General features: G+C 20.9%; 5 protein-coding genes across 6 annotated transcripts; 3 read left to right on the top strand and 2 right to left on the bottom strand.

Annotated features, from left to right (window-relative positions):
• Window positions 1-133: 133 nt before the first annotated feature.
• Window positions 134-1,824, bottom strand: LOC552736 (phosphoglycerate mutase 2). The gene is made up of 3 exons (XM_625111.5): window positions 1,560-1,824; window positions 668-1,165; window positions 134-596 (listed from the first exon to the last, which is right to left on the bottom strand). The coding sequence occupies exons 1-3, from the start codon at window positions 1,657-1,659 to the stop codon at window positions 430-432; spliced, it is 765 nt and encodes a 254-aa protein (XP_625114.2). The 5' UTR covers window positions 1,660-1,824; the 3' UTR covers window positions 134-429.
• Window positions 1,825-2,197: 373 nt separating this feature from the next.
• Window positions 2,198-3,511, top strand: LOC100577836. The gene is made up of 3 exons (XM_026445519.1): window positions 2,198-2,485; window positions 2,676-2,952; window positions 3,023-3,511. Exons 1-3 carry the CDS (start codon window positions 2,337-2,339, stop codon window positions 3,449-3,451), a joined length of 855 nt encoding a protein of 284 aa, XP_026301304.1. The 5' UTR covers window positions 2,198-2,336; the 3' UTR covers window positions 3,452-3,511.
• Window positions 3,512-3,748: 237 nt separating this feature from the next.
• Window positions 3,749-5,231, bottom strand: LOC726745 (histone RNA hairpin-binding protein). Its single transcript, XM_001122465.5, has 2 exons — window positions 4,086-5,231; window positions 3,749-4,008 (listed from the first exon to the last, which is right to left on the bottom strand). Exons 1-2 carry the CDS (start codon window positions 4,613-4,615, stop codon window positions 3,870-3,872), a joined length of 669 nt encoding a protein of 222 aa, XP_001122465.1. The 5' UTR covers window positions 4,616-5,231; the 3' UTR covers window positions 3,749-3,869.
• Window positions 5,232-5,598: 367 nt separating this feature from the next.
• On the top strand, window positions 5,599-8,818 carry LOC552750 (X-ray repair cross-complementing protein 5). The gene is made up of 13 exons (XM_026445529.1): window positions 5,599-5,793; window positions 6,070-6,180; window positions 6,247-6,461; window positions 6,552-6,680; window positions 6,765-6,843; window positions 6,948-7,085; window positions 7,161-7,314; window positions 7,390-7,529; window positions 7,602-7,745; window positions 7,826-7,971; window positions 8,057-8,302; window positions 8,369-8,522; window positions 8,598-8,818. The coding sequence occupies exons 1-13, from the start codon at window positions 5,779-5,781 to the stop codon at window positions 8,610-8,612; spliced, it is 1,686 nt and encodes a 561-aa protein (XP_026301314.1). The 5' UTR covers window positions 5,599-5,778; the 3' UTR covers window positions 8,613-8,818.
• Window positions 8,819-9,425: 607 nt separating this feature from the next.
• Window positions 9,426-17,662, top strand: LOC113219268. 2 transcript variants are annotated; one of them, XM_026445526.1, is made up of 4 exons: window positions 9,426-9,545; window positions 14,744-14,781; window positions 15,392-15,640; window positions 17,485-17,662. In XM_026445526.1, the coding sequence occupies exons 1-4, from the start codon at window positions 9,542-9,544 to the stop codon at window positions 17,596-17,598; spliced, it is 405 nt and encodes a 134-aa protein (XP_026301311.1). In that variant the 5' UTR covers window positions 9,426-9,541; the 3' UTR covers window positions 17,599-17,662. The 2 variants fall into 2 exon arrangements, with proteins under 2 accessions (XP_026301311.1, XP_026301312.1); XM_026445527.1 differs by lacking the exon at window positions 17,485-17,662 and adding an exon at window positions 16,380-16,921 and having other exon boundaries at window positions 9,429-9,545.
• Window positions 17,663-19,074: the final 1,412 nt, after the last annotated feature.

Raw genomic sequence — 19,074 nt, 5'->3', positions numbered from 1 at the left:
ATTTTATATATTTTATAAATATAATTTTCATTTCAAAGAAATTAATAACCTACAAATATTTGTAATTTATTTATGTATTTATTATATGTATATAATATTAATTAAATTGTCAAGGAAAAATAATTAAATTTAATGCATTTTAATAATTTTAAATTTATATTTCATAATGATCTTTCATAAATAATTATATAAATAATGAACAATTAATGAATAATTAATGATATAAATTACAATATGTAGAAGCTTGAAAATATAATAGTTATGTACTATTTTCTCATTTTCTTCTCTTTTATATCTTCTGCATACATATTATATCTTGTAACAATAAAATAATTTTTCAATAATAATGAAACACATCTCTAGAAAAACATCTTTTGTTTATAGTAATAAACAATAATAATAATAGGAATTTTTAATTTTCCTTTAATTTTATTTAACTTTTGCTTGTGCAGCAACTGCAGCCATTGCAGCTTTTACAGTTTCTTCATCGCCTAAGAATTTCATAGATACAACAGGCTTGAAATTTTCATCTAATTCATAAACAAATGGAATACCAGTTGGTAAATTTAATTTCATGATTTCATCGTTACTCATTTCTGAAAAAAATGTAAGATTGTTAATATAATATATAAAAAAAACTTATTGTTTTATAAAAATAAAAACTTACCATCTAAATGTTTAACTATGCCACGCAAACTATTTCCATGAGCAGCTATGATAATTCTTTTCCCTTCTTTTAATTGAGGAATAATAGTATTATTCCAATATGGTAATGTCCTTTCAATTGTTAATTTGAGAGACTCAAATTTAGGAAATTCCTCTGGTTTTGGATCATTTGCATATCTAGGATCATTTACTATTATTTCATAATATTTATGATCTGGTTCCATAGGTGGAGGAGGTGTATCAAAAGATCTTCTCCAAATTTGAACTTGTTCTTCACCATATTTAGCAGCAGTTTCAGCTTTATTTAAACCAGTCAAACCTCCATAATGACGTTCATTTAATCGCCATGTCTTTTGAACAGTAATGTTTTCTTGTCCTATTTCTTTAAGAATTGCTTTAAGAGTATCTTGAGCCCTTGATAATAATGATGTATGAGCAATATCAAAAGTGAATTTTGCGTCTCTGATTGCTTTTCCTGCTGAAATTGCTTCAATCTTACCTATAATTTTGAATAATTATATTGTATATAATTTAAATATTATAATTTATTATAATAAAATTAATTAATAAATTTATTGTATTAAATAATTATTTATATACTATATTTTTAATAATTAGTTATATTTTTGAAAATAATGTTAAATTACATAGATCATATATTTATTCATTTTTTTAACTTTATATATAGAGATGTATAAGAGATGTATAAGATATAGAGATATAATAGAGATGTATAAAATAATCATAATATTAATATTATTTTTATTTATTATATCTATGCATATCAATTTTTAAAATTAAAAAGAAAGCGAAGGAAAGGAAATCTAACCATTTCATTATTCGAAATCGTATGACCTTTTGTCCTTGAAATTTATTTATGAAAAATTAGTTACCTTTATCGGATAAATGGGAATCATACCATCCACAAAATAAATTCAATTTATTCCATTCACTTTCTCCATGACGTACCATTACAATCGTATATTTGGACATTTTTTTACTTTTTTTACCAGAGCTAATTCCACGTAAAAACGAAATAAGCACACGATTCGTAAGCACAGATCTCTGTTCAATATTTCTGCCCAACTGGTTCAATTGAAAGCCCCCACCACCTATCGTATTTTTTAATTGTACGAGTGCTTTATTCAAAATGTTAGATAAAAACATTTTAGTATATGTTATTTATGATTGTACATATTTATATTATATAAATTAAGAAATTATAATTATTTAAATAATGATGATATACTAATTTAACTAATATATATATACAAATGTAAATTTTTTAATTTTTCTTAGTTGTTTTTTTGGCCAATAAAATATTTCGCGCCATTGTGTTAGTTCTCATTTTATTTACATCATATTGATTATAAAGTATAAAAACACGATCGGTTTAAGTGTTTAGTGCTTAATAATTATTAAAATATAAAATAATTATTTCTGATTGGACTATAGTTTTTATATATTAATGTAATATATTAATTATATGATTTAAAAAAATTATTCTTTTAAAGTGAAATGTAAAATAACCTTTATGAAAATTAAATGTATTAATGTTTTAAATCTAATTTAAAATGATGTATTATATATATATATATATGAAAATAACAAATAGTTTTGTGTCATTGGTTAATAACACGTGTTAATTTATTGAAAGAATTGCATATAATATGGAACTTAATTTAAATCAGAAAGTTGACGATTCTTCTTTGAAATTGGATACAAATTTTTTACAAATCTCGTGCAACTGGCAGATCAACAACAATAAACAGTTTTGTGATACTTTCACAGTGAAATCTTCGTCTCTAGAATTTAAAAAGTAATCTAAATAAATTTAAAATAAATGTAAAAAATAATTTAAATAAATAAATAAATATATATTTATTTAAATTATTTTTGTATTTTTACCAGCATAAAACTTAAAAAATTTTAAAATAATATAAATATTTCAATTTATTATAAAATTTTATCATATTTTTTTAAATGAAATAAATTGAATTTCTTTACAGAACTAATTTTGAAGATATTGTTTCTTTGAATACATGTATATCTTTACAACCAATCGATTCCAATAATGAACCATGTATGCTAGATATAAAATTAACTAATGGTCAAAAAATCTCGCAGATTGCAGTAGTTTCTGAAGCTTATGTATTAGAATTTTTCAAACAATTTGGAGAATATGAAACAACAAAGTTTGCAGAATTTATAGATGAATTTGAAGATAATTCAGTTTACTTTGCAGAAACAGCAATTTTTCCACATGCTACAGAAGCTAGTATTAAGGTATAGATAATATGTAATATTAATAGCTAAAAACTTTGCAAAGAAATATAATTAAAATTTTTCATTTTAGTTTACAAAAACAAAAAGTAAAAATTCAATCATGTGGATATATGGTATAAAACTCTATCTAACAGAGTCAATTAATGAACCTAAAAATTTCTCTACAGAAATATTTAATCCTGAAATAATAAAAAACTTTTTAAGTAAATTTAGTTTTAATAATGAAGGGAACAATACCACAAATGATGTTCAATCATGTTATATGAATATTTTGAATTCATCAAAAAAAAGTGTTCATAAAGATAATGGAAAAGAAATGATACAATCTATAGATAAAAATATTACATCAAATAATATAGATATTATAACATATATTGATAAGAAATTTGAAGATATAGAGAAAAAATTAATGAAAAGAATTGATGAAATGGAACAAAAAACAAATCAAAAACTTGAAACTATTTTAAAACAATTAGAAACTCAATATAGTGTCAAGTGATTTTCATTTCATATAACTTAAAAATATATATAAATAATGACAATATGTATTTAATTCTATATACTATTCTATATATGTAAAAAATTTTGAAAATACTTTTTCTTAGTGTTTTATTGCTAAACATTTCTTAAATATCTATTTACATATTCTAGAAATTTTACATATAAATGTAAAATTTTATATATTTTGAGTGCATTAGTTACATTTACTTTTTATTTATCTATTTATATTGCGATTTGACTTTTTAAATACATATAAGAATTTATTATATGTAAGAATGTACCAAGAATCATATTATATTTCATTTTGTTCATTCAATTCTGTTATATCTATCAAATTTTATACAAATGTAAAAATCGTGGAACTATAATGTGCATAGAGATATATTTGTATAATAAAGTTTAAACATAAATTTATTTCAATCAGTATTGCTATCTTGCGGAGGATCCCATTGATGAAGTTGTTTCCTCCATAATCTTACCATACTATCCCATCCTCTTCTACTATATTTAATATACTTTGGAGGTGTTCTTGGATGTTCTCTTGTACGTTTTTCTCTAAAATATATATATAATATAATAGTTCTTAAGAAAATGTATATTATCAACAATATTTTAATTCATAAAATTCTTACTTAGGCACAGCCTGAATATATCTATCATATCCAATAGTATTTTTTCCATAATCTATTTCTTTTTGCCTACGTGCTAATACTCTAGGATCTGTTTCATATTCTACTCGTCTTTTACCACTATCTGAAGAATTTGTAGTGGAACTTGAATCACTATTACGTCTAATTCGAGAAATTTTTGCATCCTCATTATTTATTTGATTTTCCCTAATACGTTTACGAAAACCATCATCTGGTTTGTTTTTTATATTATCTTCATACTTTATACTGATTGCATTATTTGTTTGATTTTCTATGAATTCAGACATACTATCAATTTCTACATTTGAACTAACACCTTCTTTATTTTCCTGATCATTATGTGTTTTAGATGTACAAGATTTGTTTTCTAATGAATTTTTGCTTTTTAGATCTTCTTTATTTGAGTCTACTATTTTACTCAATTCATTTGAACTCATACAAATGGCTTCATTAAGAAGAGCATCATCTTCTTCTGTTAATTGAGACCATGAAATTTGTGTGTTTAATTCCATTTTAATTCAATTATATAGAAGGTATTTTAACAATCTATGAGAAGAAACTAACATAAATCGAAACCAAGAGTTTAATTGGAAAGAAAATACGATAAATAAAAGTATCTTACTTAATAAAAATAACCTAAATGAATATAATAACTTTTATTTTAGAATATAAATTAAAATCATTAATTACGCGTTGTCATAAAAAATATAAGAATTTAAAAGATAATTATATTATTTTGTGATTTCAAAATATTAAAGTTTCAAGCACTTGAAGAAATTGCACTTAATTTTAAACAAACACATAGAAATTCATTCTCGTAAATGTTATGAATTCTGCAGTACGCGCCTTTTCTGGTAAACTAACGTTTACTTTACGCACTTTGAAGAATTATTAAATAAGTTTAATTTAGGTTAAAAGCTTTACAATTTTTTTTCGTTGATGATCTTTGTAGAACATATATATTACAACTATAACAGCAATGATTGTCCAAAATTTCATTTCTTAATGCGTTTTTATAAGTATGGTATCAAAAACTCAATTACATTACTTTTATTTCAAAATCACTTTTCTTCTTATGAAATTGAATATTATAAGATATCCGCGGCAATTTAGCGCTTTTTGTTTGTTAAGTTTACATCCCCTAACGACCAATTTCAAAATAACAAAAAAAAAATCTGTTCAAATTTATAATATTCTTTAACATTTAAAAAATTTTTGAAATTATAACTAATATTTTAGAGATATTATTATTATTATTAAAAAAATTAAAACATAAATCATTTATTAATGTATTGTATATTTTTAAAAATGTACATAATATTTATATTAATAACAATAAAGTAGTTAACAATCAACAATTTAATAATTGTTTCATTTAATGAATTTTTAAAGAATTATAAAGTTATTCATATGATTATATATTTTATATATATTGATTTAAATTTTTATATGATATAATATAATATAAAACATTATCAAAGAAATTTTGAGCATTTCGATTGATAAGAACCACACATCAAAACGTATTATATAAAGATCATATGTTTTTTTCTGATTAGTGATTGAAAATTTTTTTCTGAAACAATAATTAAATTTCTATTTTTTAATTGAGACTAATTTTTAGCATTATTATAAAATACAAGTAAAATTTATACATATTAATTATAATCGTAAAATGTCAAAAAGAAAGGTTATATTTTGTTATATTTAAATTTATATTTCATATTTATTTATTTTTTGTATCAAATAAATAAATAATAAAAAAGAAATGTAGTATAATTATATATTTTTGTAGTAATATAGTATACATATATATGTTATTGTATATATATAATTGCTATTATTTAATTTCTTCTAAATTAAAACTTCTAAAATTTCGTATTTTTTAATTTACTTAAGTATAAATAAATATAAATTTTTTTACATTACATTTACATAATAAATAATATATTACTGTTATTTTTAGGAATCATTAGTACTATTATTAAATATTGGAGTAACAAATCCAAATATAGAAAATAATTCTTCATTATTTGAAAAAGCAAAGTATATTGCACAAAGAAAAATTGAAAAAATGGTATTATAAAAATTAAATTTAATCTTATTTATATTGATGTATCTATTAATATTAATTTTTTTGTAGATTTTTTTAAAACCTAAAGATGAAATTGCAATAATGTTGATGGGTTCCTCAATTACAAAAAATAATCTTAACTCAAAATATATAGAAGAATTCACAGATTTTCAGGTTCCAAATTGGGATTTTGTAAGAAAATGCATGAATTTAAAAAGTACAAAATATTGTTATAATTGGGTTGAAGCACTCTATGCGGCAGTAGAATTTATAAAACAAAATGTGTATGTTTAAATATATTATATATATGATATATTATTTTATTGTAATTTATGAACATTTTAATAATAATTATGATATATCTCTTATTTTAGTATTGATAATTCTATAAGGAAAATAATTTTGATGTCTGATTTTAATGAAGAAACAAATATTATTTCAAAATTTGAAGCAAAATTAATTGCAAATAAACTTTTTGAAGAAAAAATTGAATTAATCACCATGTATAATGAATATATTTTATATAAATTCTTTAATTTCATCTTATGAATTATTAAGCATAATTTAATTTATTTTGTAATTTTTAGAGCAGAAAATCTACTGCATGATAAACCTTTGACTTCTCTTAATAGTAGCAAAAAACTTTTGAAGGATGTTCATGATCAGGTTTTATATATTATATATTAAATTATTGTATATATTAATTATTATAATAATATTTTATAATATATATTGTCATATATTATTATTATATTTTTTTTATCTTTTAGATTAATGGTCAACATATAATATTTGATGATGCTATATCATGTTTGAAATTTTATGAACAAACATCAGTAAAACCACTTCCATCTTATTATGACTTACAATTATTTGATAAAAAAATACCAGTTGTCAGTTATGTTAAAGTAAGGAGAAATTATACATTAGGAAAATATTATGCTATATATAATTATTATAATAAATTGTGAAATTTTTATTAGATAGATATAGAAAAATTTCCAACATGGAAAAAGGCAAAAGGTAATCAAAAACTTCAATCAAAAATTGAATATTTGGATGGACAAAGAAATTCTTATGCAAAGGATGAAATTATAAAAGGATATAAATATGGAGGAACTTTTATTCCAGTTGAAAGTATATATTAAATTGTTTATATTGTTTGTTATGTAAAATGTTATATATATTATTATGTACTTTATTTTATTATAGAGGAACTAGAAGATAAGTTGAGTTATAAAAGTGAGATGAAAAGCTATAAAATTTACGGTTTTACAGATAAAAATAATATTGATTTGGAACATTTTTATAAAAGTGCAACACATGTTATTTTACCTTCAAGTGAAGAAAGTGTATGTTTTATGTCTTATTGTTTCATTTATATCAAATAATTGCGAATTAATATATTTATGTTGACTTCTTAGAATGTAACAAAACCATTTTATAGTTTGGTACAAGCAATGCATGAAACAAACTCAGTTGCTATTGTGAGAAAAGTTTTCAGAAATAATAGCACTCCTAGAATGGTTGCATTGTTTCCATGTATTGATATTCCTAATGAACCATGGGTATCGTAAAATTTTTTTTTTAATTATGTTATTTTTTAATTTTTACTATTATATAAAATAAATTATTTGTATTTATATAGTGCTTAGTAGAAATAGAATTAGCATTCGCAGAAGATCAAAGATTAATGGAATCAAGACCTATGAAATCTATAATTAAACAATTATCGAATGAACAAAATAAAGCTGTAGATAATCTAATAAATTCTCTAATGTTAAATGATATACAGTAAGCATATTTTTTTTTTTTTTTTGATATATTATAATAAGTATATAATTTTATACCTTCTATAGTATTGTATATTTATAATCAGGGATAGTTGTGAAATAGATGGAAATCAATATTTTCTACCTGGATGTGTTCCAAATCCCGCTATACAGCATAGATGGCATATATTATCATATCGTGCTATTAATCCGGATAAACCATTACCAGCTATGGAGAATTATTTGAAAAAAATTTTGGAAGCTCCATTAATAAAAGAAAGAAGTAAATCTCATGTGCAGAATATTGCACAGCTATTTCGATTAGAAAATATAGATTTAAAAGCTAAAGAAAAGTACGAATTACACGTTATGATAAATATGATTTATATTTGTATTTAATAAATATGATATATTTTCAGAAATGATATAAACGAAGATAACATGCAGATCGATAATTCTGATTCTACTAAAGATTGTAATAAAATAGAAGATAAAACTGATATTGAAAATAATTCTTATAAAGAAGATTCAATTTTGTCTTTGGATACTTCAGATGTTGATCTTGATGAACTGGTATAAAAAATAAAAAAATATGTCATTATATATATGTTTATATGAAATCTATTTATGAATTCATTTTTATTTCAGGCTGCTAATATATAGTTTTTCTAATATATTTTGAGTTTTTAAGTTCAGTATTTTAAGTTCTTCTTCCAAAGAAATTTCACAAGATTTTTTAAACATTAATCATATTTACTTTCATATCTTGTATTTTTTGCAAATTAAATATAAAAGAGAAATGTATATTTTATGTAAAGAATAAATATTATGTAAAAATAAAGAAATAAAATATGCAATAAGAAATAAAATGTGTAATTAACTGTTTATATATTCCTAATTAGAAAATCTATTTTTGGAAATGAAATTTATTAAATTGACGATATTATCAAGTATGGAAAGGATATCTATTTTATTTTTTTAAATTCTCCGAAATTTACAATCAAACATAAATACAAACATAAATCACATATACATATAAAATATTTAATGCTTCTATATTTAATACTTTTATATTTTTTTTTGTATCTCTATATTTCTTTTAAATATTATATAATATATCTATATTTTTTACAAAATTAATTCTATCGATAAAACTTGTCAACAAATATTTTATTTATCATTGATTTTTATATTTTGAATATATATATATAGTAAATATAATTATATATCATATCTATTATTTTTCTTTATTAAATATTATTTTTCTTGTAAGCTTTCTGGATACATTTCATTCAAAATATCTTATTCTTTTTACTATTACATTACATTATATTCAATTATAAAATTTAATTTTATAATATATTTAAAATTATATAAAAATATATATAAAATTAATTTTATAATATATTTAATTTAATTTTATAAGATTGGAATATTGTTACTCTGATATTTTTGATATATTCTGTACAACATAACGGCACATACTTTCAGAGCCTGCGGGGAGCGCAAATCCGCCGCAATCTCAGTCAACGAAGAGACGTTGTCTCGCGTGGATCAACAGGTGTTTTTGCCCGTGTAGTACATTTATCAGCATGGGTAAGTTTCAATTTTATTCATGCTAACATGATCGATATAGACAAATTTATATTTTTATTGCATTCAATGTTGAAATGCTAAAACATATCGAGATTTGTTTCGGCAGTGAAAATAGAGAATAAAAGGTGAAACCCACGCATAATGTCTTGCGTCTTCTTTTAGGTATGCACATGAATATATTATTTATATTAGATATTTTGCTTACACTATTTTGCTGATATAACAATAGTATTGCATATTTTGGATATCACTATTAAATTTAATTATTATAAAATTTATTTGATAATGCTAAATTCCAATATTAAAATATCATATAGTTTTTTTTTAATTGCATAAGAGATAGTTTTTAGTTTTCTAAATAATGATAATAATGAAAAAGTTAAAATTATAAATATCTATAATTATACAAGTGGATTTAAAATAATTAAAGAATTGTATAACTAAAAACTTGTATAATTTGGTATGTATATTTGTTATTTAAAAGACATGCCATTTAAATTTTAATAAATTCATTAATAATATTTTTCATTCATAAATAAATAATTATTATAATTATTTTTGAAAATAAGAAAAAAGTGATATTTTTTTAAAGTCTTTTAATATTTATTATTATATACCAATATTTTAAAAAATGAAAAGTTAGTTAAAAATAAATACTTTCTATTCTATATAATTCTATGAAATGAAAGAACGATATAACACTAATTTTACTATATTGCAATGAACGAACTATACCTTTTAAATGTCACAGACGAATGTCATGAAGAAAATGTCACATTAAAATATTTTGAAAATTATAAATAATTCTTTCCTGCATCGTTTTATCTTTCTCAAAAACAATTAAGTTATATTATATTCATAATGATTACTTCCAGTTTTTGATGAATCAACGATCACTTTCGTAATGTCTGTACACTTTACACTTTAATGTTGACCTCGAAAGGAATGAGAACATGGTAATCAGAAATTGAGAATCAGCTGTTTCAATTTTTATTTTTAATTAATTAAATTAAATAATCATTATATCTATATATTTTTATTTTTATTAATTCTATTACATTAGTTATATTATTAATTTTATTCATACTTGTAATATAATATCTAGATTAATATTAAATATAATATTAATTTTATTCAATATTTGATTTGATTGATTTACATTGATTTACTTTATATATATATACTATATATACATATATATATATAGTATATGGGAGATAATAACGAAATTAATAATTAAAAATTATTAATGAATTAATAAGAAAGTGATATTTAATTGATTATTATTTTATATTCTCGAGTTTTGTGTTGTATCAACGAAATATCAGAAGGATATCGATTTAACGAGATCGGTATCCTGAAATAAGAATAACCAGATCGAACGTAACACGCGGAACCGACCTCGTTGTCCTTGCAGAAGACGCGCTTGAGCGCTGCTTAAGATCGATAATAGATCTGACAGATAAAAATAATGTCTGTATCCTCCCACTCGACACATATAGTTAAATAAATTCAGAATAAAGATCAGTTCAAGGGAATTATAATAATTCCCCTTGACTTATATTATAACATGCTCTTTATAAATATTAATTTTTTTGTTCAAAGATATTTGTCTTATGAAATGAAATGTTATCTATTTCTCATTTTCTTCTTTTATAAATATTTGAAAAATGAATAGATAGTTTCAATTTTACATATGTACATATAACTAGTTCTCTTTTCTTTTTTTTATATTATACTTACTCCTATTCAATTCTCTCTCTTTTTATTTTTTATTTTTATATTGATAATTTATTTTTTTGATTTTTCAAATAAAAATTTATTGTTACAATTTTTGGTCGATTTGTAAATTTTGATGAACAAACATCTTCATTATGATATATAATTTGAAAATATTAATATAAAATTTAAATTTAAAATTATTTTATGTAAATATTTTTTAATTAAAAATTAATAGTAATATTGACTTTATACATATATTTTTGAAATATTTCAATCAACAATTTTAATGAAGTTGAATGACGACATTGTAAGTAAATTGATTGAAAAGAGGAATTGTGTAAATAGACGGCATTGACTTTTTTTCTTAGCGGCCTAGTTTTTCTAGTTTGCGTTTACTTACATAGTATATACATATTTTACATACATAAAGTTGAATTATAATTTAATGATAACATTTTTTTATCTATATTATCGCACCATCAATAATTTTAATCTAATAATAATAAAATTTTATAAAAAATAGTTTTGATTCAACAAAAACAAAATAATAATTATTTAATTATTTTATTATAGAAGAAAAAAATAATAATTTTCTTTTATAAAATAATACAAATAATATATATTCATTAATAATGCAATAGTGAATTTAAAATAAATTCTTTTGTATTTTTATATTAAATGCATTTTTATCTTTTAAAATTCACAAATATATCGAAATTCACTATGTCTCTTGTGAACAGTGTATACGTGGCAAAGTTTAAAAGAATGTTTTCATTTGTTTTTCGTTATTATTTTAACATAATTTGTATTTTTATAAATCTATTGAAAAATTATCAATTTGAAATGTTTGATTTATTGTTAAAATATACTTTTTTGATATTGATAGTATTTTTATTTTATACAAGTTTAAATTAATGAATCTAGCTAATGATGAGCTATATTTATATATTTTTAAAAAATAGTTTGTATTTTATTTTCTTTGTATTTATTTTTAATTCCAAAATAATATATCAATTTTAGTTTTTTATATTATTGAATAATGCAATAAATAATGGTAATTTTTTTTCATGTTTCATTCATTCTTTTCATGTACTTATTGTATATGAGAGTTTGGTAATAACAATTTTAGTTGTTCGATCTGTTTCATTGAGAATTAATGAAAAGTTGAAATCATCCTTTCATATTTGATTTTCAAATAATTTGGATTAAAATCTGAATTAAAATTATTTTTTCTAATTCATTTTTTTTCATTCATTTTTTTAAATTCATTTTATCACTTTCAATATTTGTTCATATAAATATCATACATACTTATTTTTTTCTCCAATTTAAAATTTTCATTTGTATTCATATTTGTATTGTATACATTATTTATAGACTTGATGTCATAAGCATAAGTATAGAGTCATAAAAATTATAGTTTTCAATAATAATTTTTTTAAATATATACTATTTTTAGATTATTAATATATCCAGAAATACTCTCGGATATCATTTTGATTAAAAATCATATTTAGCAAGTTTTTCTCTTTATGAAATTATGTCTTCATCGAGAGATAATTCTCGCAATTTATAAATGACATTAAATTTCGGAATCAAATGATTCTTGATAATTGAATTTTATATAACTTTATAAAAATTATTTTTTGTAATTCTTTGTTATTTGAAAAGTTTCATGATTTTTATTTGGCGAAGTCTATACATTATTGAAGAAAATTAAATTTTCAATGTAATATTGGTTATTCAATAATATCCAATATTCATCTATAATGTTTTTTTTTCTAATGTAATATCTTTCCATTTTATAGATTTTTAAAATTATAAATATTTGACTAAACTTATTAGAATTCTGATGATAATATTTATTTGATTGAATTTTATTATAAATAATTAAATTTTCATTGTTAATAAATAAGTTCATGACTTCTTTTATATTTTTACTGTTATTAATATTTTAACAACCAAATCATTTGAAAATATTTCTATAGCTAAAAGATTATTAATTTAAAAAATTAATGAAAAAAATATTTTACCAATTTATAAGGCAGATTTATAATCTTTGATTTAATAGGAATATTGTCATTTGAAGGATCAAATCGTAATCAAAACTATAAATATTTAACCTATATCATTTTCAATATCAAAAAAATATTTATTAAAAAAAAAATAATTTAATAAAATCTCAATTTTAATAAAGTAAATAACTATTTAGGAAGGCATCATATAAAATTATTTTGATTCTTAGAGAATGTTTGAATGAAGTAAAAATGCTATTTTGCTTGCGGATAAGTATTATAAAAGTAAATATTTCATTGTCCGCATATAGAATGCCATTTTGCGTAAGTTAATTTAGAATTATTCTTTTTTTTTTTTATTTTAATAACATTTCTTTAATAAAAATGAGATTAAATTTCATTTTCATTTCTTCATTTATATTTCATAAAAAATTTATATACTTTTTATTATATACATAAAGTATAAGAATATATTTATGAGTTAGTTAATATTGATTATAGAAGCTAAAATATAAAATACATTTGTATGGAAAAATATCGAAGTTTGTTTAACGAATTATAAGTAATTAAAGTTTTAATTAAATAAAATAAGGTACAGAATATAATAAAATATAAAATATAATATAAATAAAATAGAATTCTCTATTTCGTTTCATTTAATAGAAATTAAAATTGTTTATAACTCAATAAATAAACCTTATTTTTGTACATCAATTTTTATATTTGTTTTCGTTTCTAAAATTGATTCTTTTAAGAATATTAATATATTTTCATGATATATTAATACATTAATATCTTTATATTATTTACTTAGTATTTTTATTATATAATATTGCATTCATGATATATATTATATTATTACATATTATGTAGTATTATTATTGTATTGAATATATATATATATATATATATATATATTCTCCAAGAATTGTATATTTTATCTTTTTATTTTCCCTTTCTTCAAGTATTGTACATACAGTCAGTCACAAAAATATTTAGACACTACCATATGTTTAACTTTGATGATTTGATATCTTCATTAATTTTGAAAGAAGTGAATTTTAATTTATTTACAATAAAAAATTTGAATTAATAATAAATATAAAAATTTTCTATAGAAATTAAATATAAATAAGTGTTTGATATCTCAGTGATAATATATTTAATAAGCAGTTTGAATTATATAAATATATATAATTTTTTTTTTTAATAGTAAAATATTTAATTCCTTTTTATAGATGAATTCATCATTTTTCTTTAGTGTGTATTGTATGTATAATTATTTGCATAAAAATATTTGATATGCAATTATACAAAACTCATCATCTTAGTTTGATATTCAATTTTATAATAATGATTATTCTTAAAAATTTTTTTTGATTTATTTTGTTCAAGACATATTCTTCATTTCTAAACACATTTTCCAAATAATAATATATTCATTTTTCTTTTTTTCTTTAGGAATCACATATACATGCAGTGTGATAGCTCTGCTTGCCGTAAGTACCTTAACTTATGCCTTCTTATGCTTCCTGCTTTTCATACTTCCTCAAAAGTGTTCACGTAGCATTCTAATTTGTTCCTGGCGAATTAATGAACCGGAGAAATCGTTATGAGAATGAAAATTCATCCTTGTAATTTAACGTTCGAATTTCCTCTTTCAACTTTCCCGCGTTATTCTTTTCTTCTTATTTCTCCTCTTGGCATAGCTCTATTTAAAATCTGAAAGAAATCGTACGCAAATTGCATACTTTGCTTTCTTGCGTAAAATTCATATTACTCAAAGAATATCAATCCTTTCACAAATGGAAAGTAAAGTTAATGATGTAAGAAAAAGAATGTCACGTTAAATGACAAGATAAATCGAGTATCAAGTTTTTTAAAATAGAAAATATTTTATTTGACATTTATAAAGTAAAATAGGAATATTTGATCGAAAAAGAGATATCATTCAAAAGTTTTCAAAAAAGTTTTATATTCAAAATTATTAACAAATAAAAATTCCTAGAAAAAAACTATCATTTTTATTTATAAAATATATGAAAAACTCCACGATTTCACAAAATTTAATAATTAAAGATAATTATGGTAATAAATTCCTTTCATCAGGTACTTCTTGTGACAACAGAGGCTGGAGATATGATGCGGAAAAGCATTGTTTTCGACAAAAATACTCCAGACGTATTCTACTGTCCACAACAGAAACCGACTGGCTTTGAGAAAATGCTCGTGACCGCGAAACCATTATCAAGACTTTGCCAATTTGAGGGAAAACCGATCCCACCAGATTACAAGAGCGATTGTTATAATGATGTAGACGAAACCGAATATGCGTGTAAAGAGAAGTACAGAATCATGGTGAGTCATCGATGAGGTCATGGACTTCGAAATTTCTCAACCAAAAGCGGTCGAACATTGGGAAATTTTCGAATGCGTATGAATAATGAATGAGGATTAGTCAGATGGGATAGATCAGATAAATAAAGACGGAAAAACAATGTTTTAATTAAATTGTTAAGAAGGAGCTTATGCGCTTCAGCTGCATTTCACGCGTTTCACGTTAACGCGATTAAACTTTCTTATAATGAGGTTTAATTGGAATATAATGGAAATTAAAAAAGTAAGAATGAAAGTAAAAATGAATATTCGTGTATGTCAAACTTTTTCTAAGAAATATTTAAATATGATTAGAATTAAATTTTAAGATTACATTGTTGATTTAATATTTCTTTGAATTAGATGATTAATTATTATAATATTAATGTATTAAAAAGTTCTATTACATGAATTTATTTGAATGTTGTTCAAATGTATTAAAATAATAGAAGAAAAAATTATCTTCAAATATATAAAATAATATAGAAAATGATACAATTTAATAAGAGAGAGAGAAATGAAAGATATGTATGAATATCAATATGTTGGATCGATATTTAATTAAAATATAAATTCTAATTGAATCTCACAAAATCACAGTAAAAAAAAATAAGCTAAGCTAAGTTTTATATTAGTGATGCACGCATCATTCGATTATCATCAATATAACACCATATTCATCACGTATAACGCGACTGGTGTCGGTTTTGTTTTCTTGCAGAAGCGATTCAGAAACAAAGCGGAGGGAGATGAGAACACCATGGATGACCTCGTCGAGAAATAGATGAGAAATTGATGCTGCACGATCAAACATCGCGTGCAATTTTGCAAATGATCATGCCGGGTCCTCCACTAATGCTCAAGCTTGCAATCTCCAGTCCCATAATTACAAAGCATTACATTTTTGATTCCTAAATTCAAACTGCCAATTAGTTTATTAATAGACATAAGTTTTTAAGTGTTTTATAAAACGATTAATTAATTATTACAAATGAAACAATTAATTAAATCATTAATGTAAACATTTAAGACGTTCTTATAGCACGTAACAATATTGTGAATGTTTTTAGAAAATTGATTTTCACAGTTATAATTTTTTTTTTAAGTTTTGTGACATGAAATATTTAATATTTCCTTTTTTTCTTTGTATTTTAAAATTAAGATTTTTACCGGTGCTATTTTAGTAGTTTCCGAGCTTGGTGGCCGGAATTTGTAATATTTTTTTTTAAATAATAACATTAATAAAACTAACAAATAATTGGAGTTGGGCAAATTGATCATTACATTTCCAAATAAGCTTCGATAATTATGATAACCGATATCTAATAATCGATTGCACATTAACTTGCATTATTTTGTTTCGTCCTTTTGTTTGATTCATTTGTGTATATATAAAATGCTAAAATTTTTATGATAAAAATAAGATTTAATTATATTCGAAATTTAAAATCATTTCGTTGTTCAATCACATAAAAAGAAAGTCATTTTTATATTAGTTTATAAAATGTTTTCTTTGCCTTTAAATGTTTTTTAAAAATATGATAAAATTTTGTTTACATACTTATAAAAAATATATAATTTGTTGTTAACTGAAATTATTAATTAAAAGTGTTGATTTATTTTTAAACTTCATCAATTTTGAATGAAATGAACCTGAAGACTACATTTTACATTAAACATCATATATACATTGTGGTAGGTAATATTTATTTCATGGTGTTTGAGCAAATTAAAAAAAAGAAGAAAATGAATTATATTATCAATTTAAAAAACTTCTATCTTTTTTTTTATGTATATGTTTTGTAAATATTTTTTGTTTGTTTTAGATGCGATTACATCCACCAGGAAGTGAAACACCATACAATGGTTCACGTTTATCAAAATTCCTTGCTTTTGATAAAGATATCTATAAGAAGAATCAAGTTAAAAATAATGATTGATAAGAAAAATTATTCGTAAATTAATAATTTTTTTTATAATACAATTATTGACAAATTTTTTATGATCAATTTAATATTTTTTCCAGATTTTAATTATTTTAATTATTTTCTTAATTTATTGGTAATTTAATTTTTCAGTTTTCATATGATATTTAATAGTGACATTTGTAAATAAATTCAGTTATTTTGCGATTCATATTTTAAAAGAAGCAAGCTTGTTATTAAAATGTTTAACGTTCCTATTCACTGTAAAGTGTACAAAGCTTTTTAATGTATTTTTGTAATATAGCATATTTGTATTATAAATATATCAGCTTGTAAAGAAAATGATATATAGCAATAAATAATATTTTCATTTGTAAATTATTACATGTACATAAAATAAAATATAAAATAAAAAATAAAAAATAAAAAACAGTTTGTTATTAAAATTCTTTTTTGTTTTGTTTTTCATTTATTTTTTAAAATTCGAAATTTTAGAATAAGTTATAAAATATATAATTTTATGTTTAATGATTTAATAATTAGTTTTTTCTAACAAGTAAAATAATATTTTTGTTTAAATATAATTAAATTTATTTCTGAAAAAAATAAATTTTTTAAATGATATTTGTTAAATTAAAAATATTAGTTTTGAATATTTGGAAAAAATTCATTATTTTGGATAAAAATAAAAATTAATTTCATCAATGAAAATTTCATTGAAATTTCTTCTTATTACATAATAAATATTTGATTTGTACATAAAATATTATTAATTTATATTGCATAATAAACAGAATAACATTATGACATTTTGTTCACATCAAGAATTATGATTGATAAATTAATGACTAATAAATACATGATGAGATATAACAAAAATTTAAAACTAAAAATATTATATATATAACTCACTTGCATTTATTTGCTTTAACAATTTAAACAATATAATTATTTTAATTATTTATTAATTGCAAATGAATTGTATATATTTTTAATAATTTTTACAATATTTACTAGATCTTTAATTTCATACATTTTATGTATCATTGGTTTTTAATAAGCCATATTACAAAAGTTTTAGATACTAAAATTTATAGAATAATGATTGTTTTACATCAAAGCTTTTCATAATTTAAATGTCAAGTAATAGTTTTATAAATTATTCTATTCATTTATAAATATGTATTATTTACATATTATATTATTGACTAAAAAATGCATACGGTGTTTAATAATAATATACATATATTTATGATATCTCATTCGAAGTTGGACAATATAGAAAATATCCCTCCATAATTTATTCTGCAATTAATAATTCTTTACAATATGCATAATTGCAAAATCGAAAATTAAAAATTTGTAACTTGTAGATATAAAACAGTATAATATTTCATATTTTTATAAAATATGCAAAATATAATATTCTTACCTTATAAAATGATTTTTACAAATTATAATATTTTAAATTTTCTTTAAACTTGACAAAAA

Source organism: Apis mellifera, linkage group LG15 (genome assembly GCF_003254395.2).
Source record: "Apis mellifera strain DH4 linkage group LG15, Amel_HAv3.1, whole genome shotgun sequence".
In the NCBI taxonomy this organism is placed as follows: Eukaryota; Metazoa; Arthropoda; class Insecta; order Hymenoptera; family Apidae; genus Apis; species Apis mellifera.
This window is presented reverse-complemented; position numbering and strand designations above follow the sequence as displayed.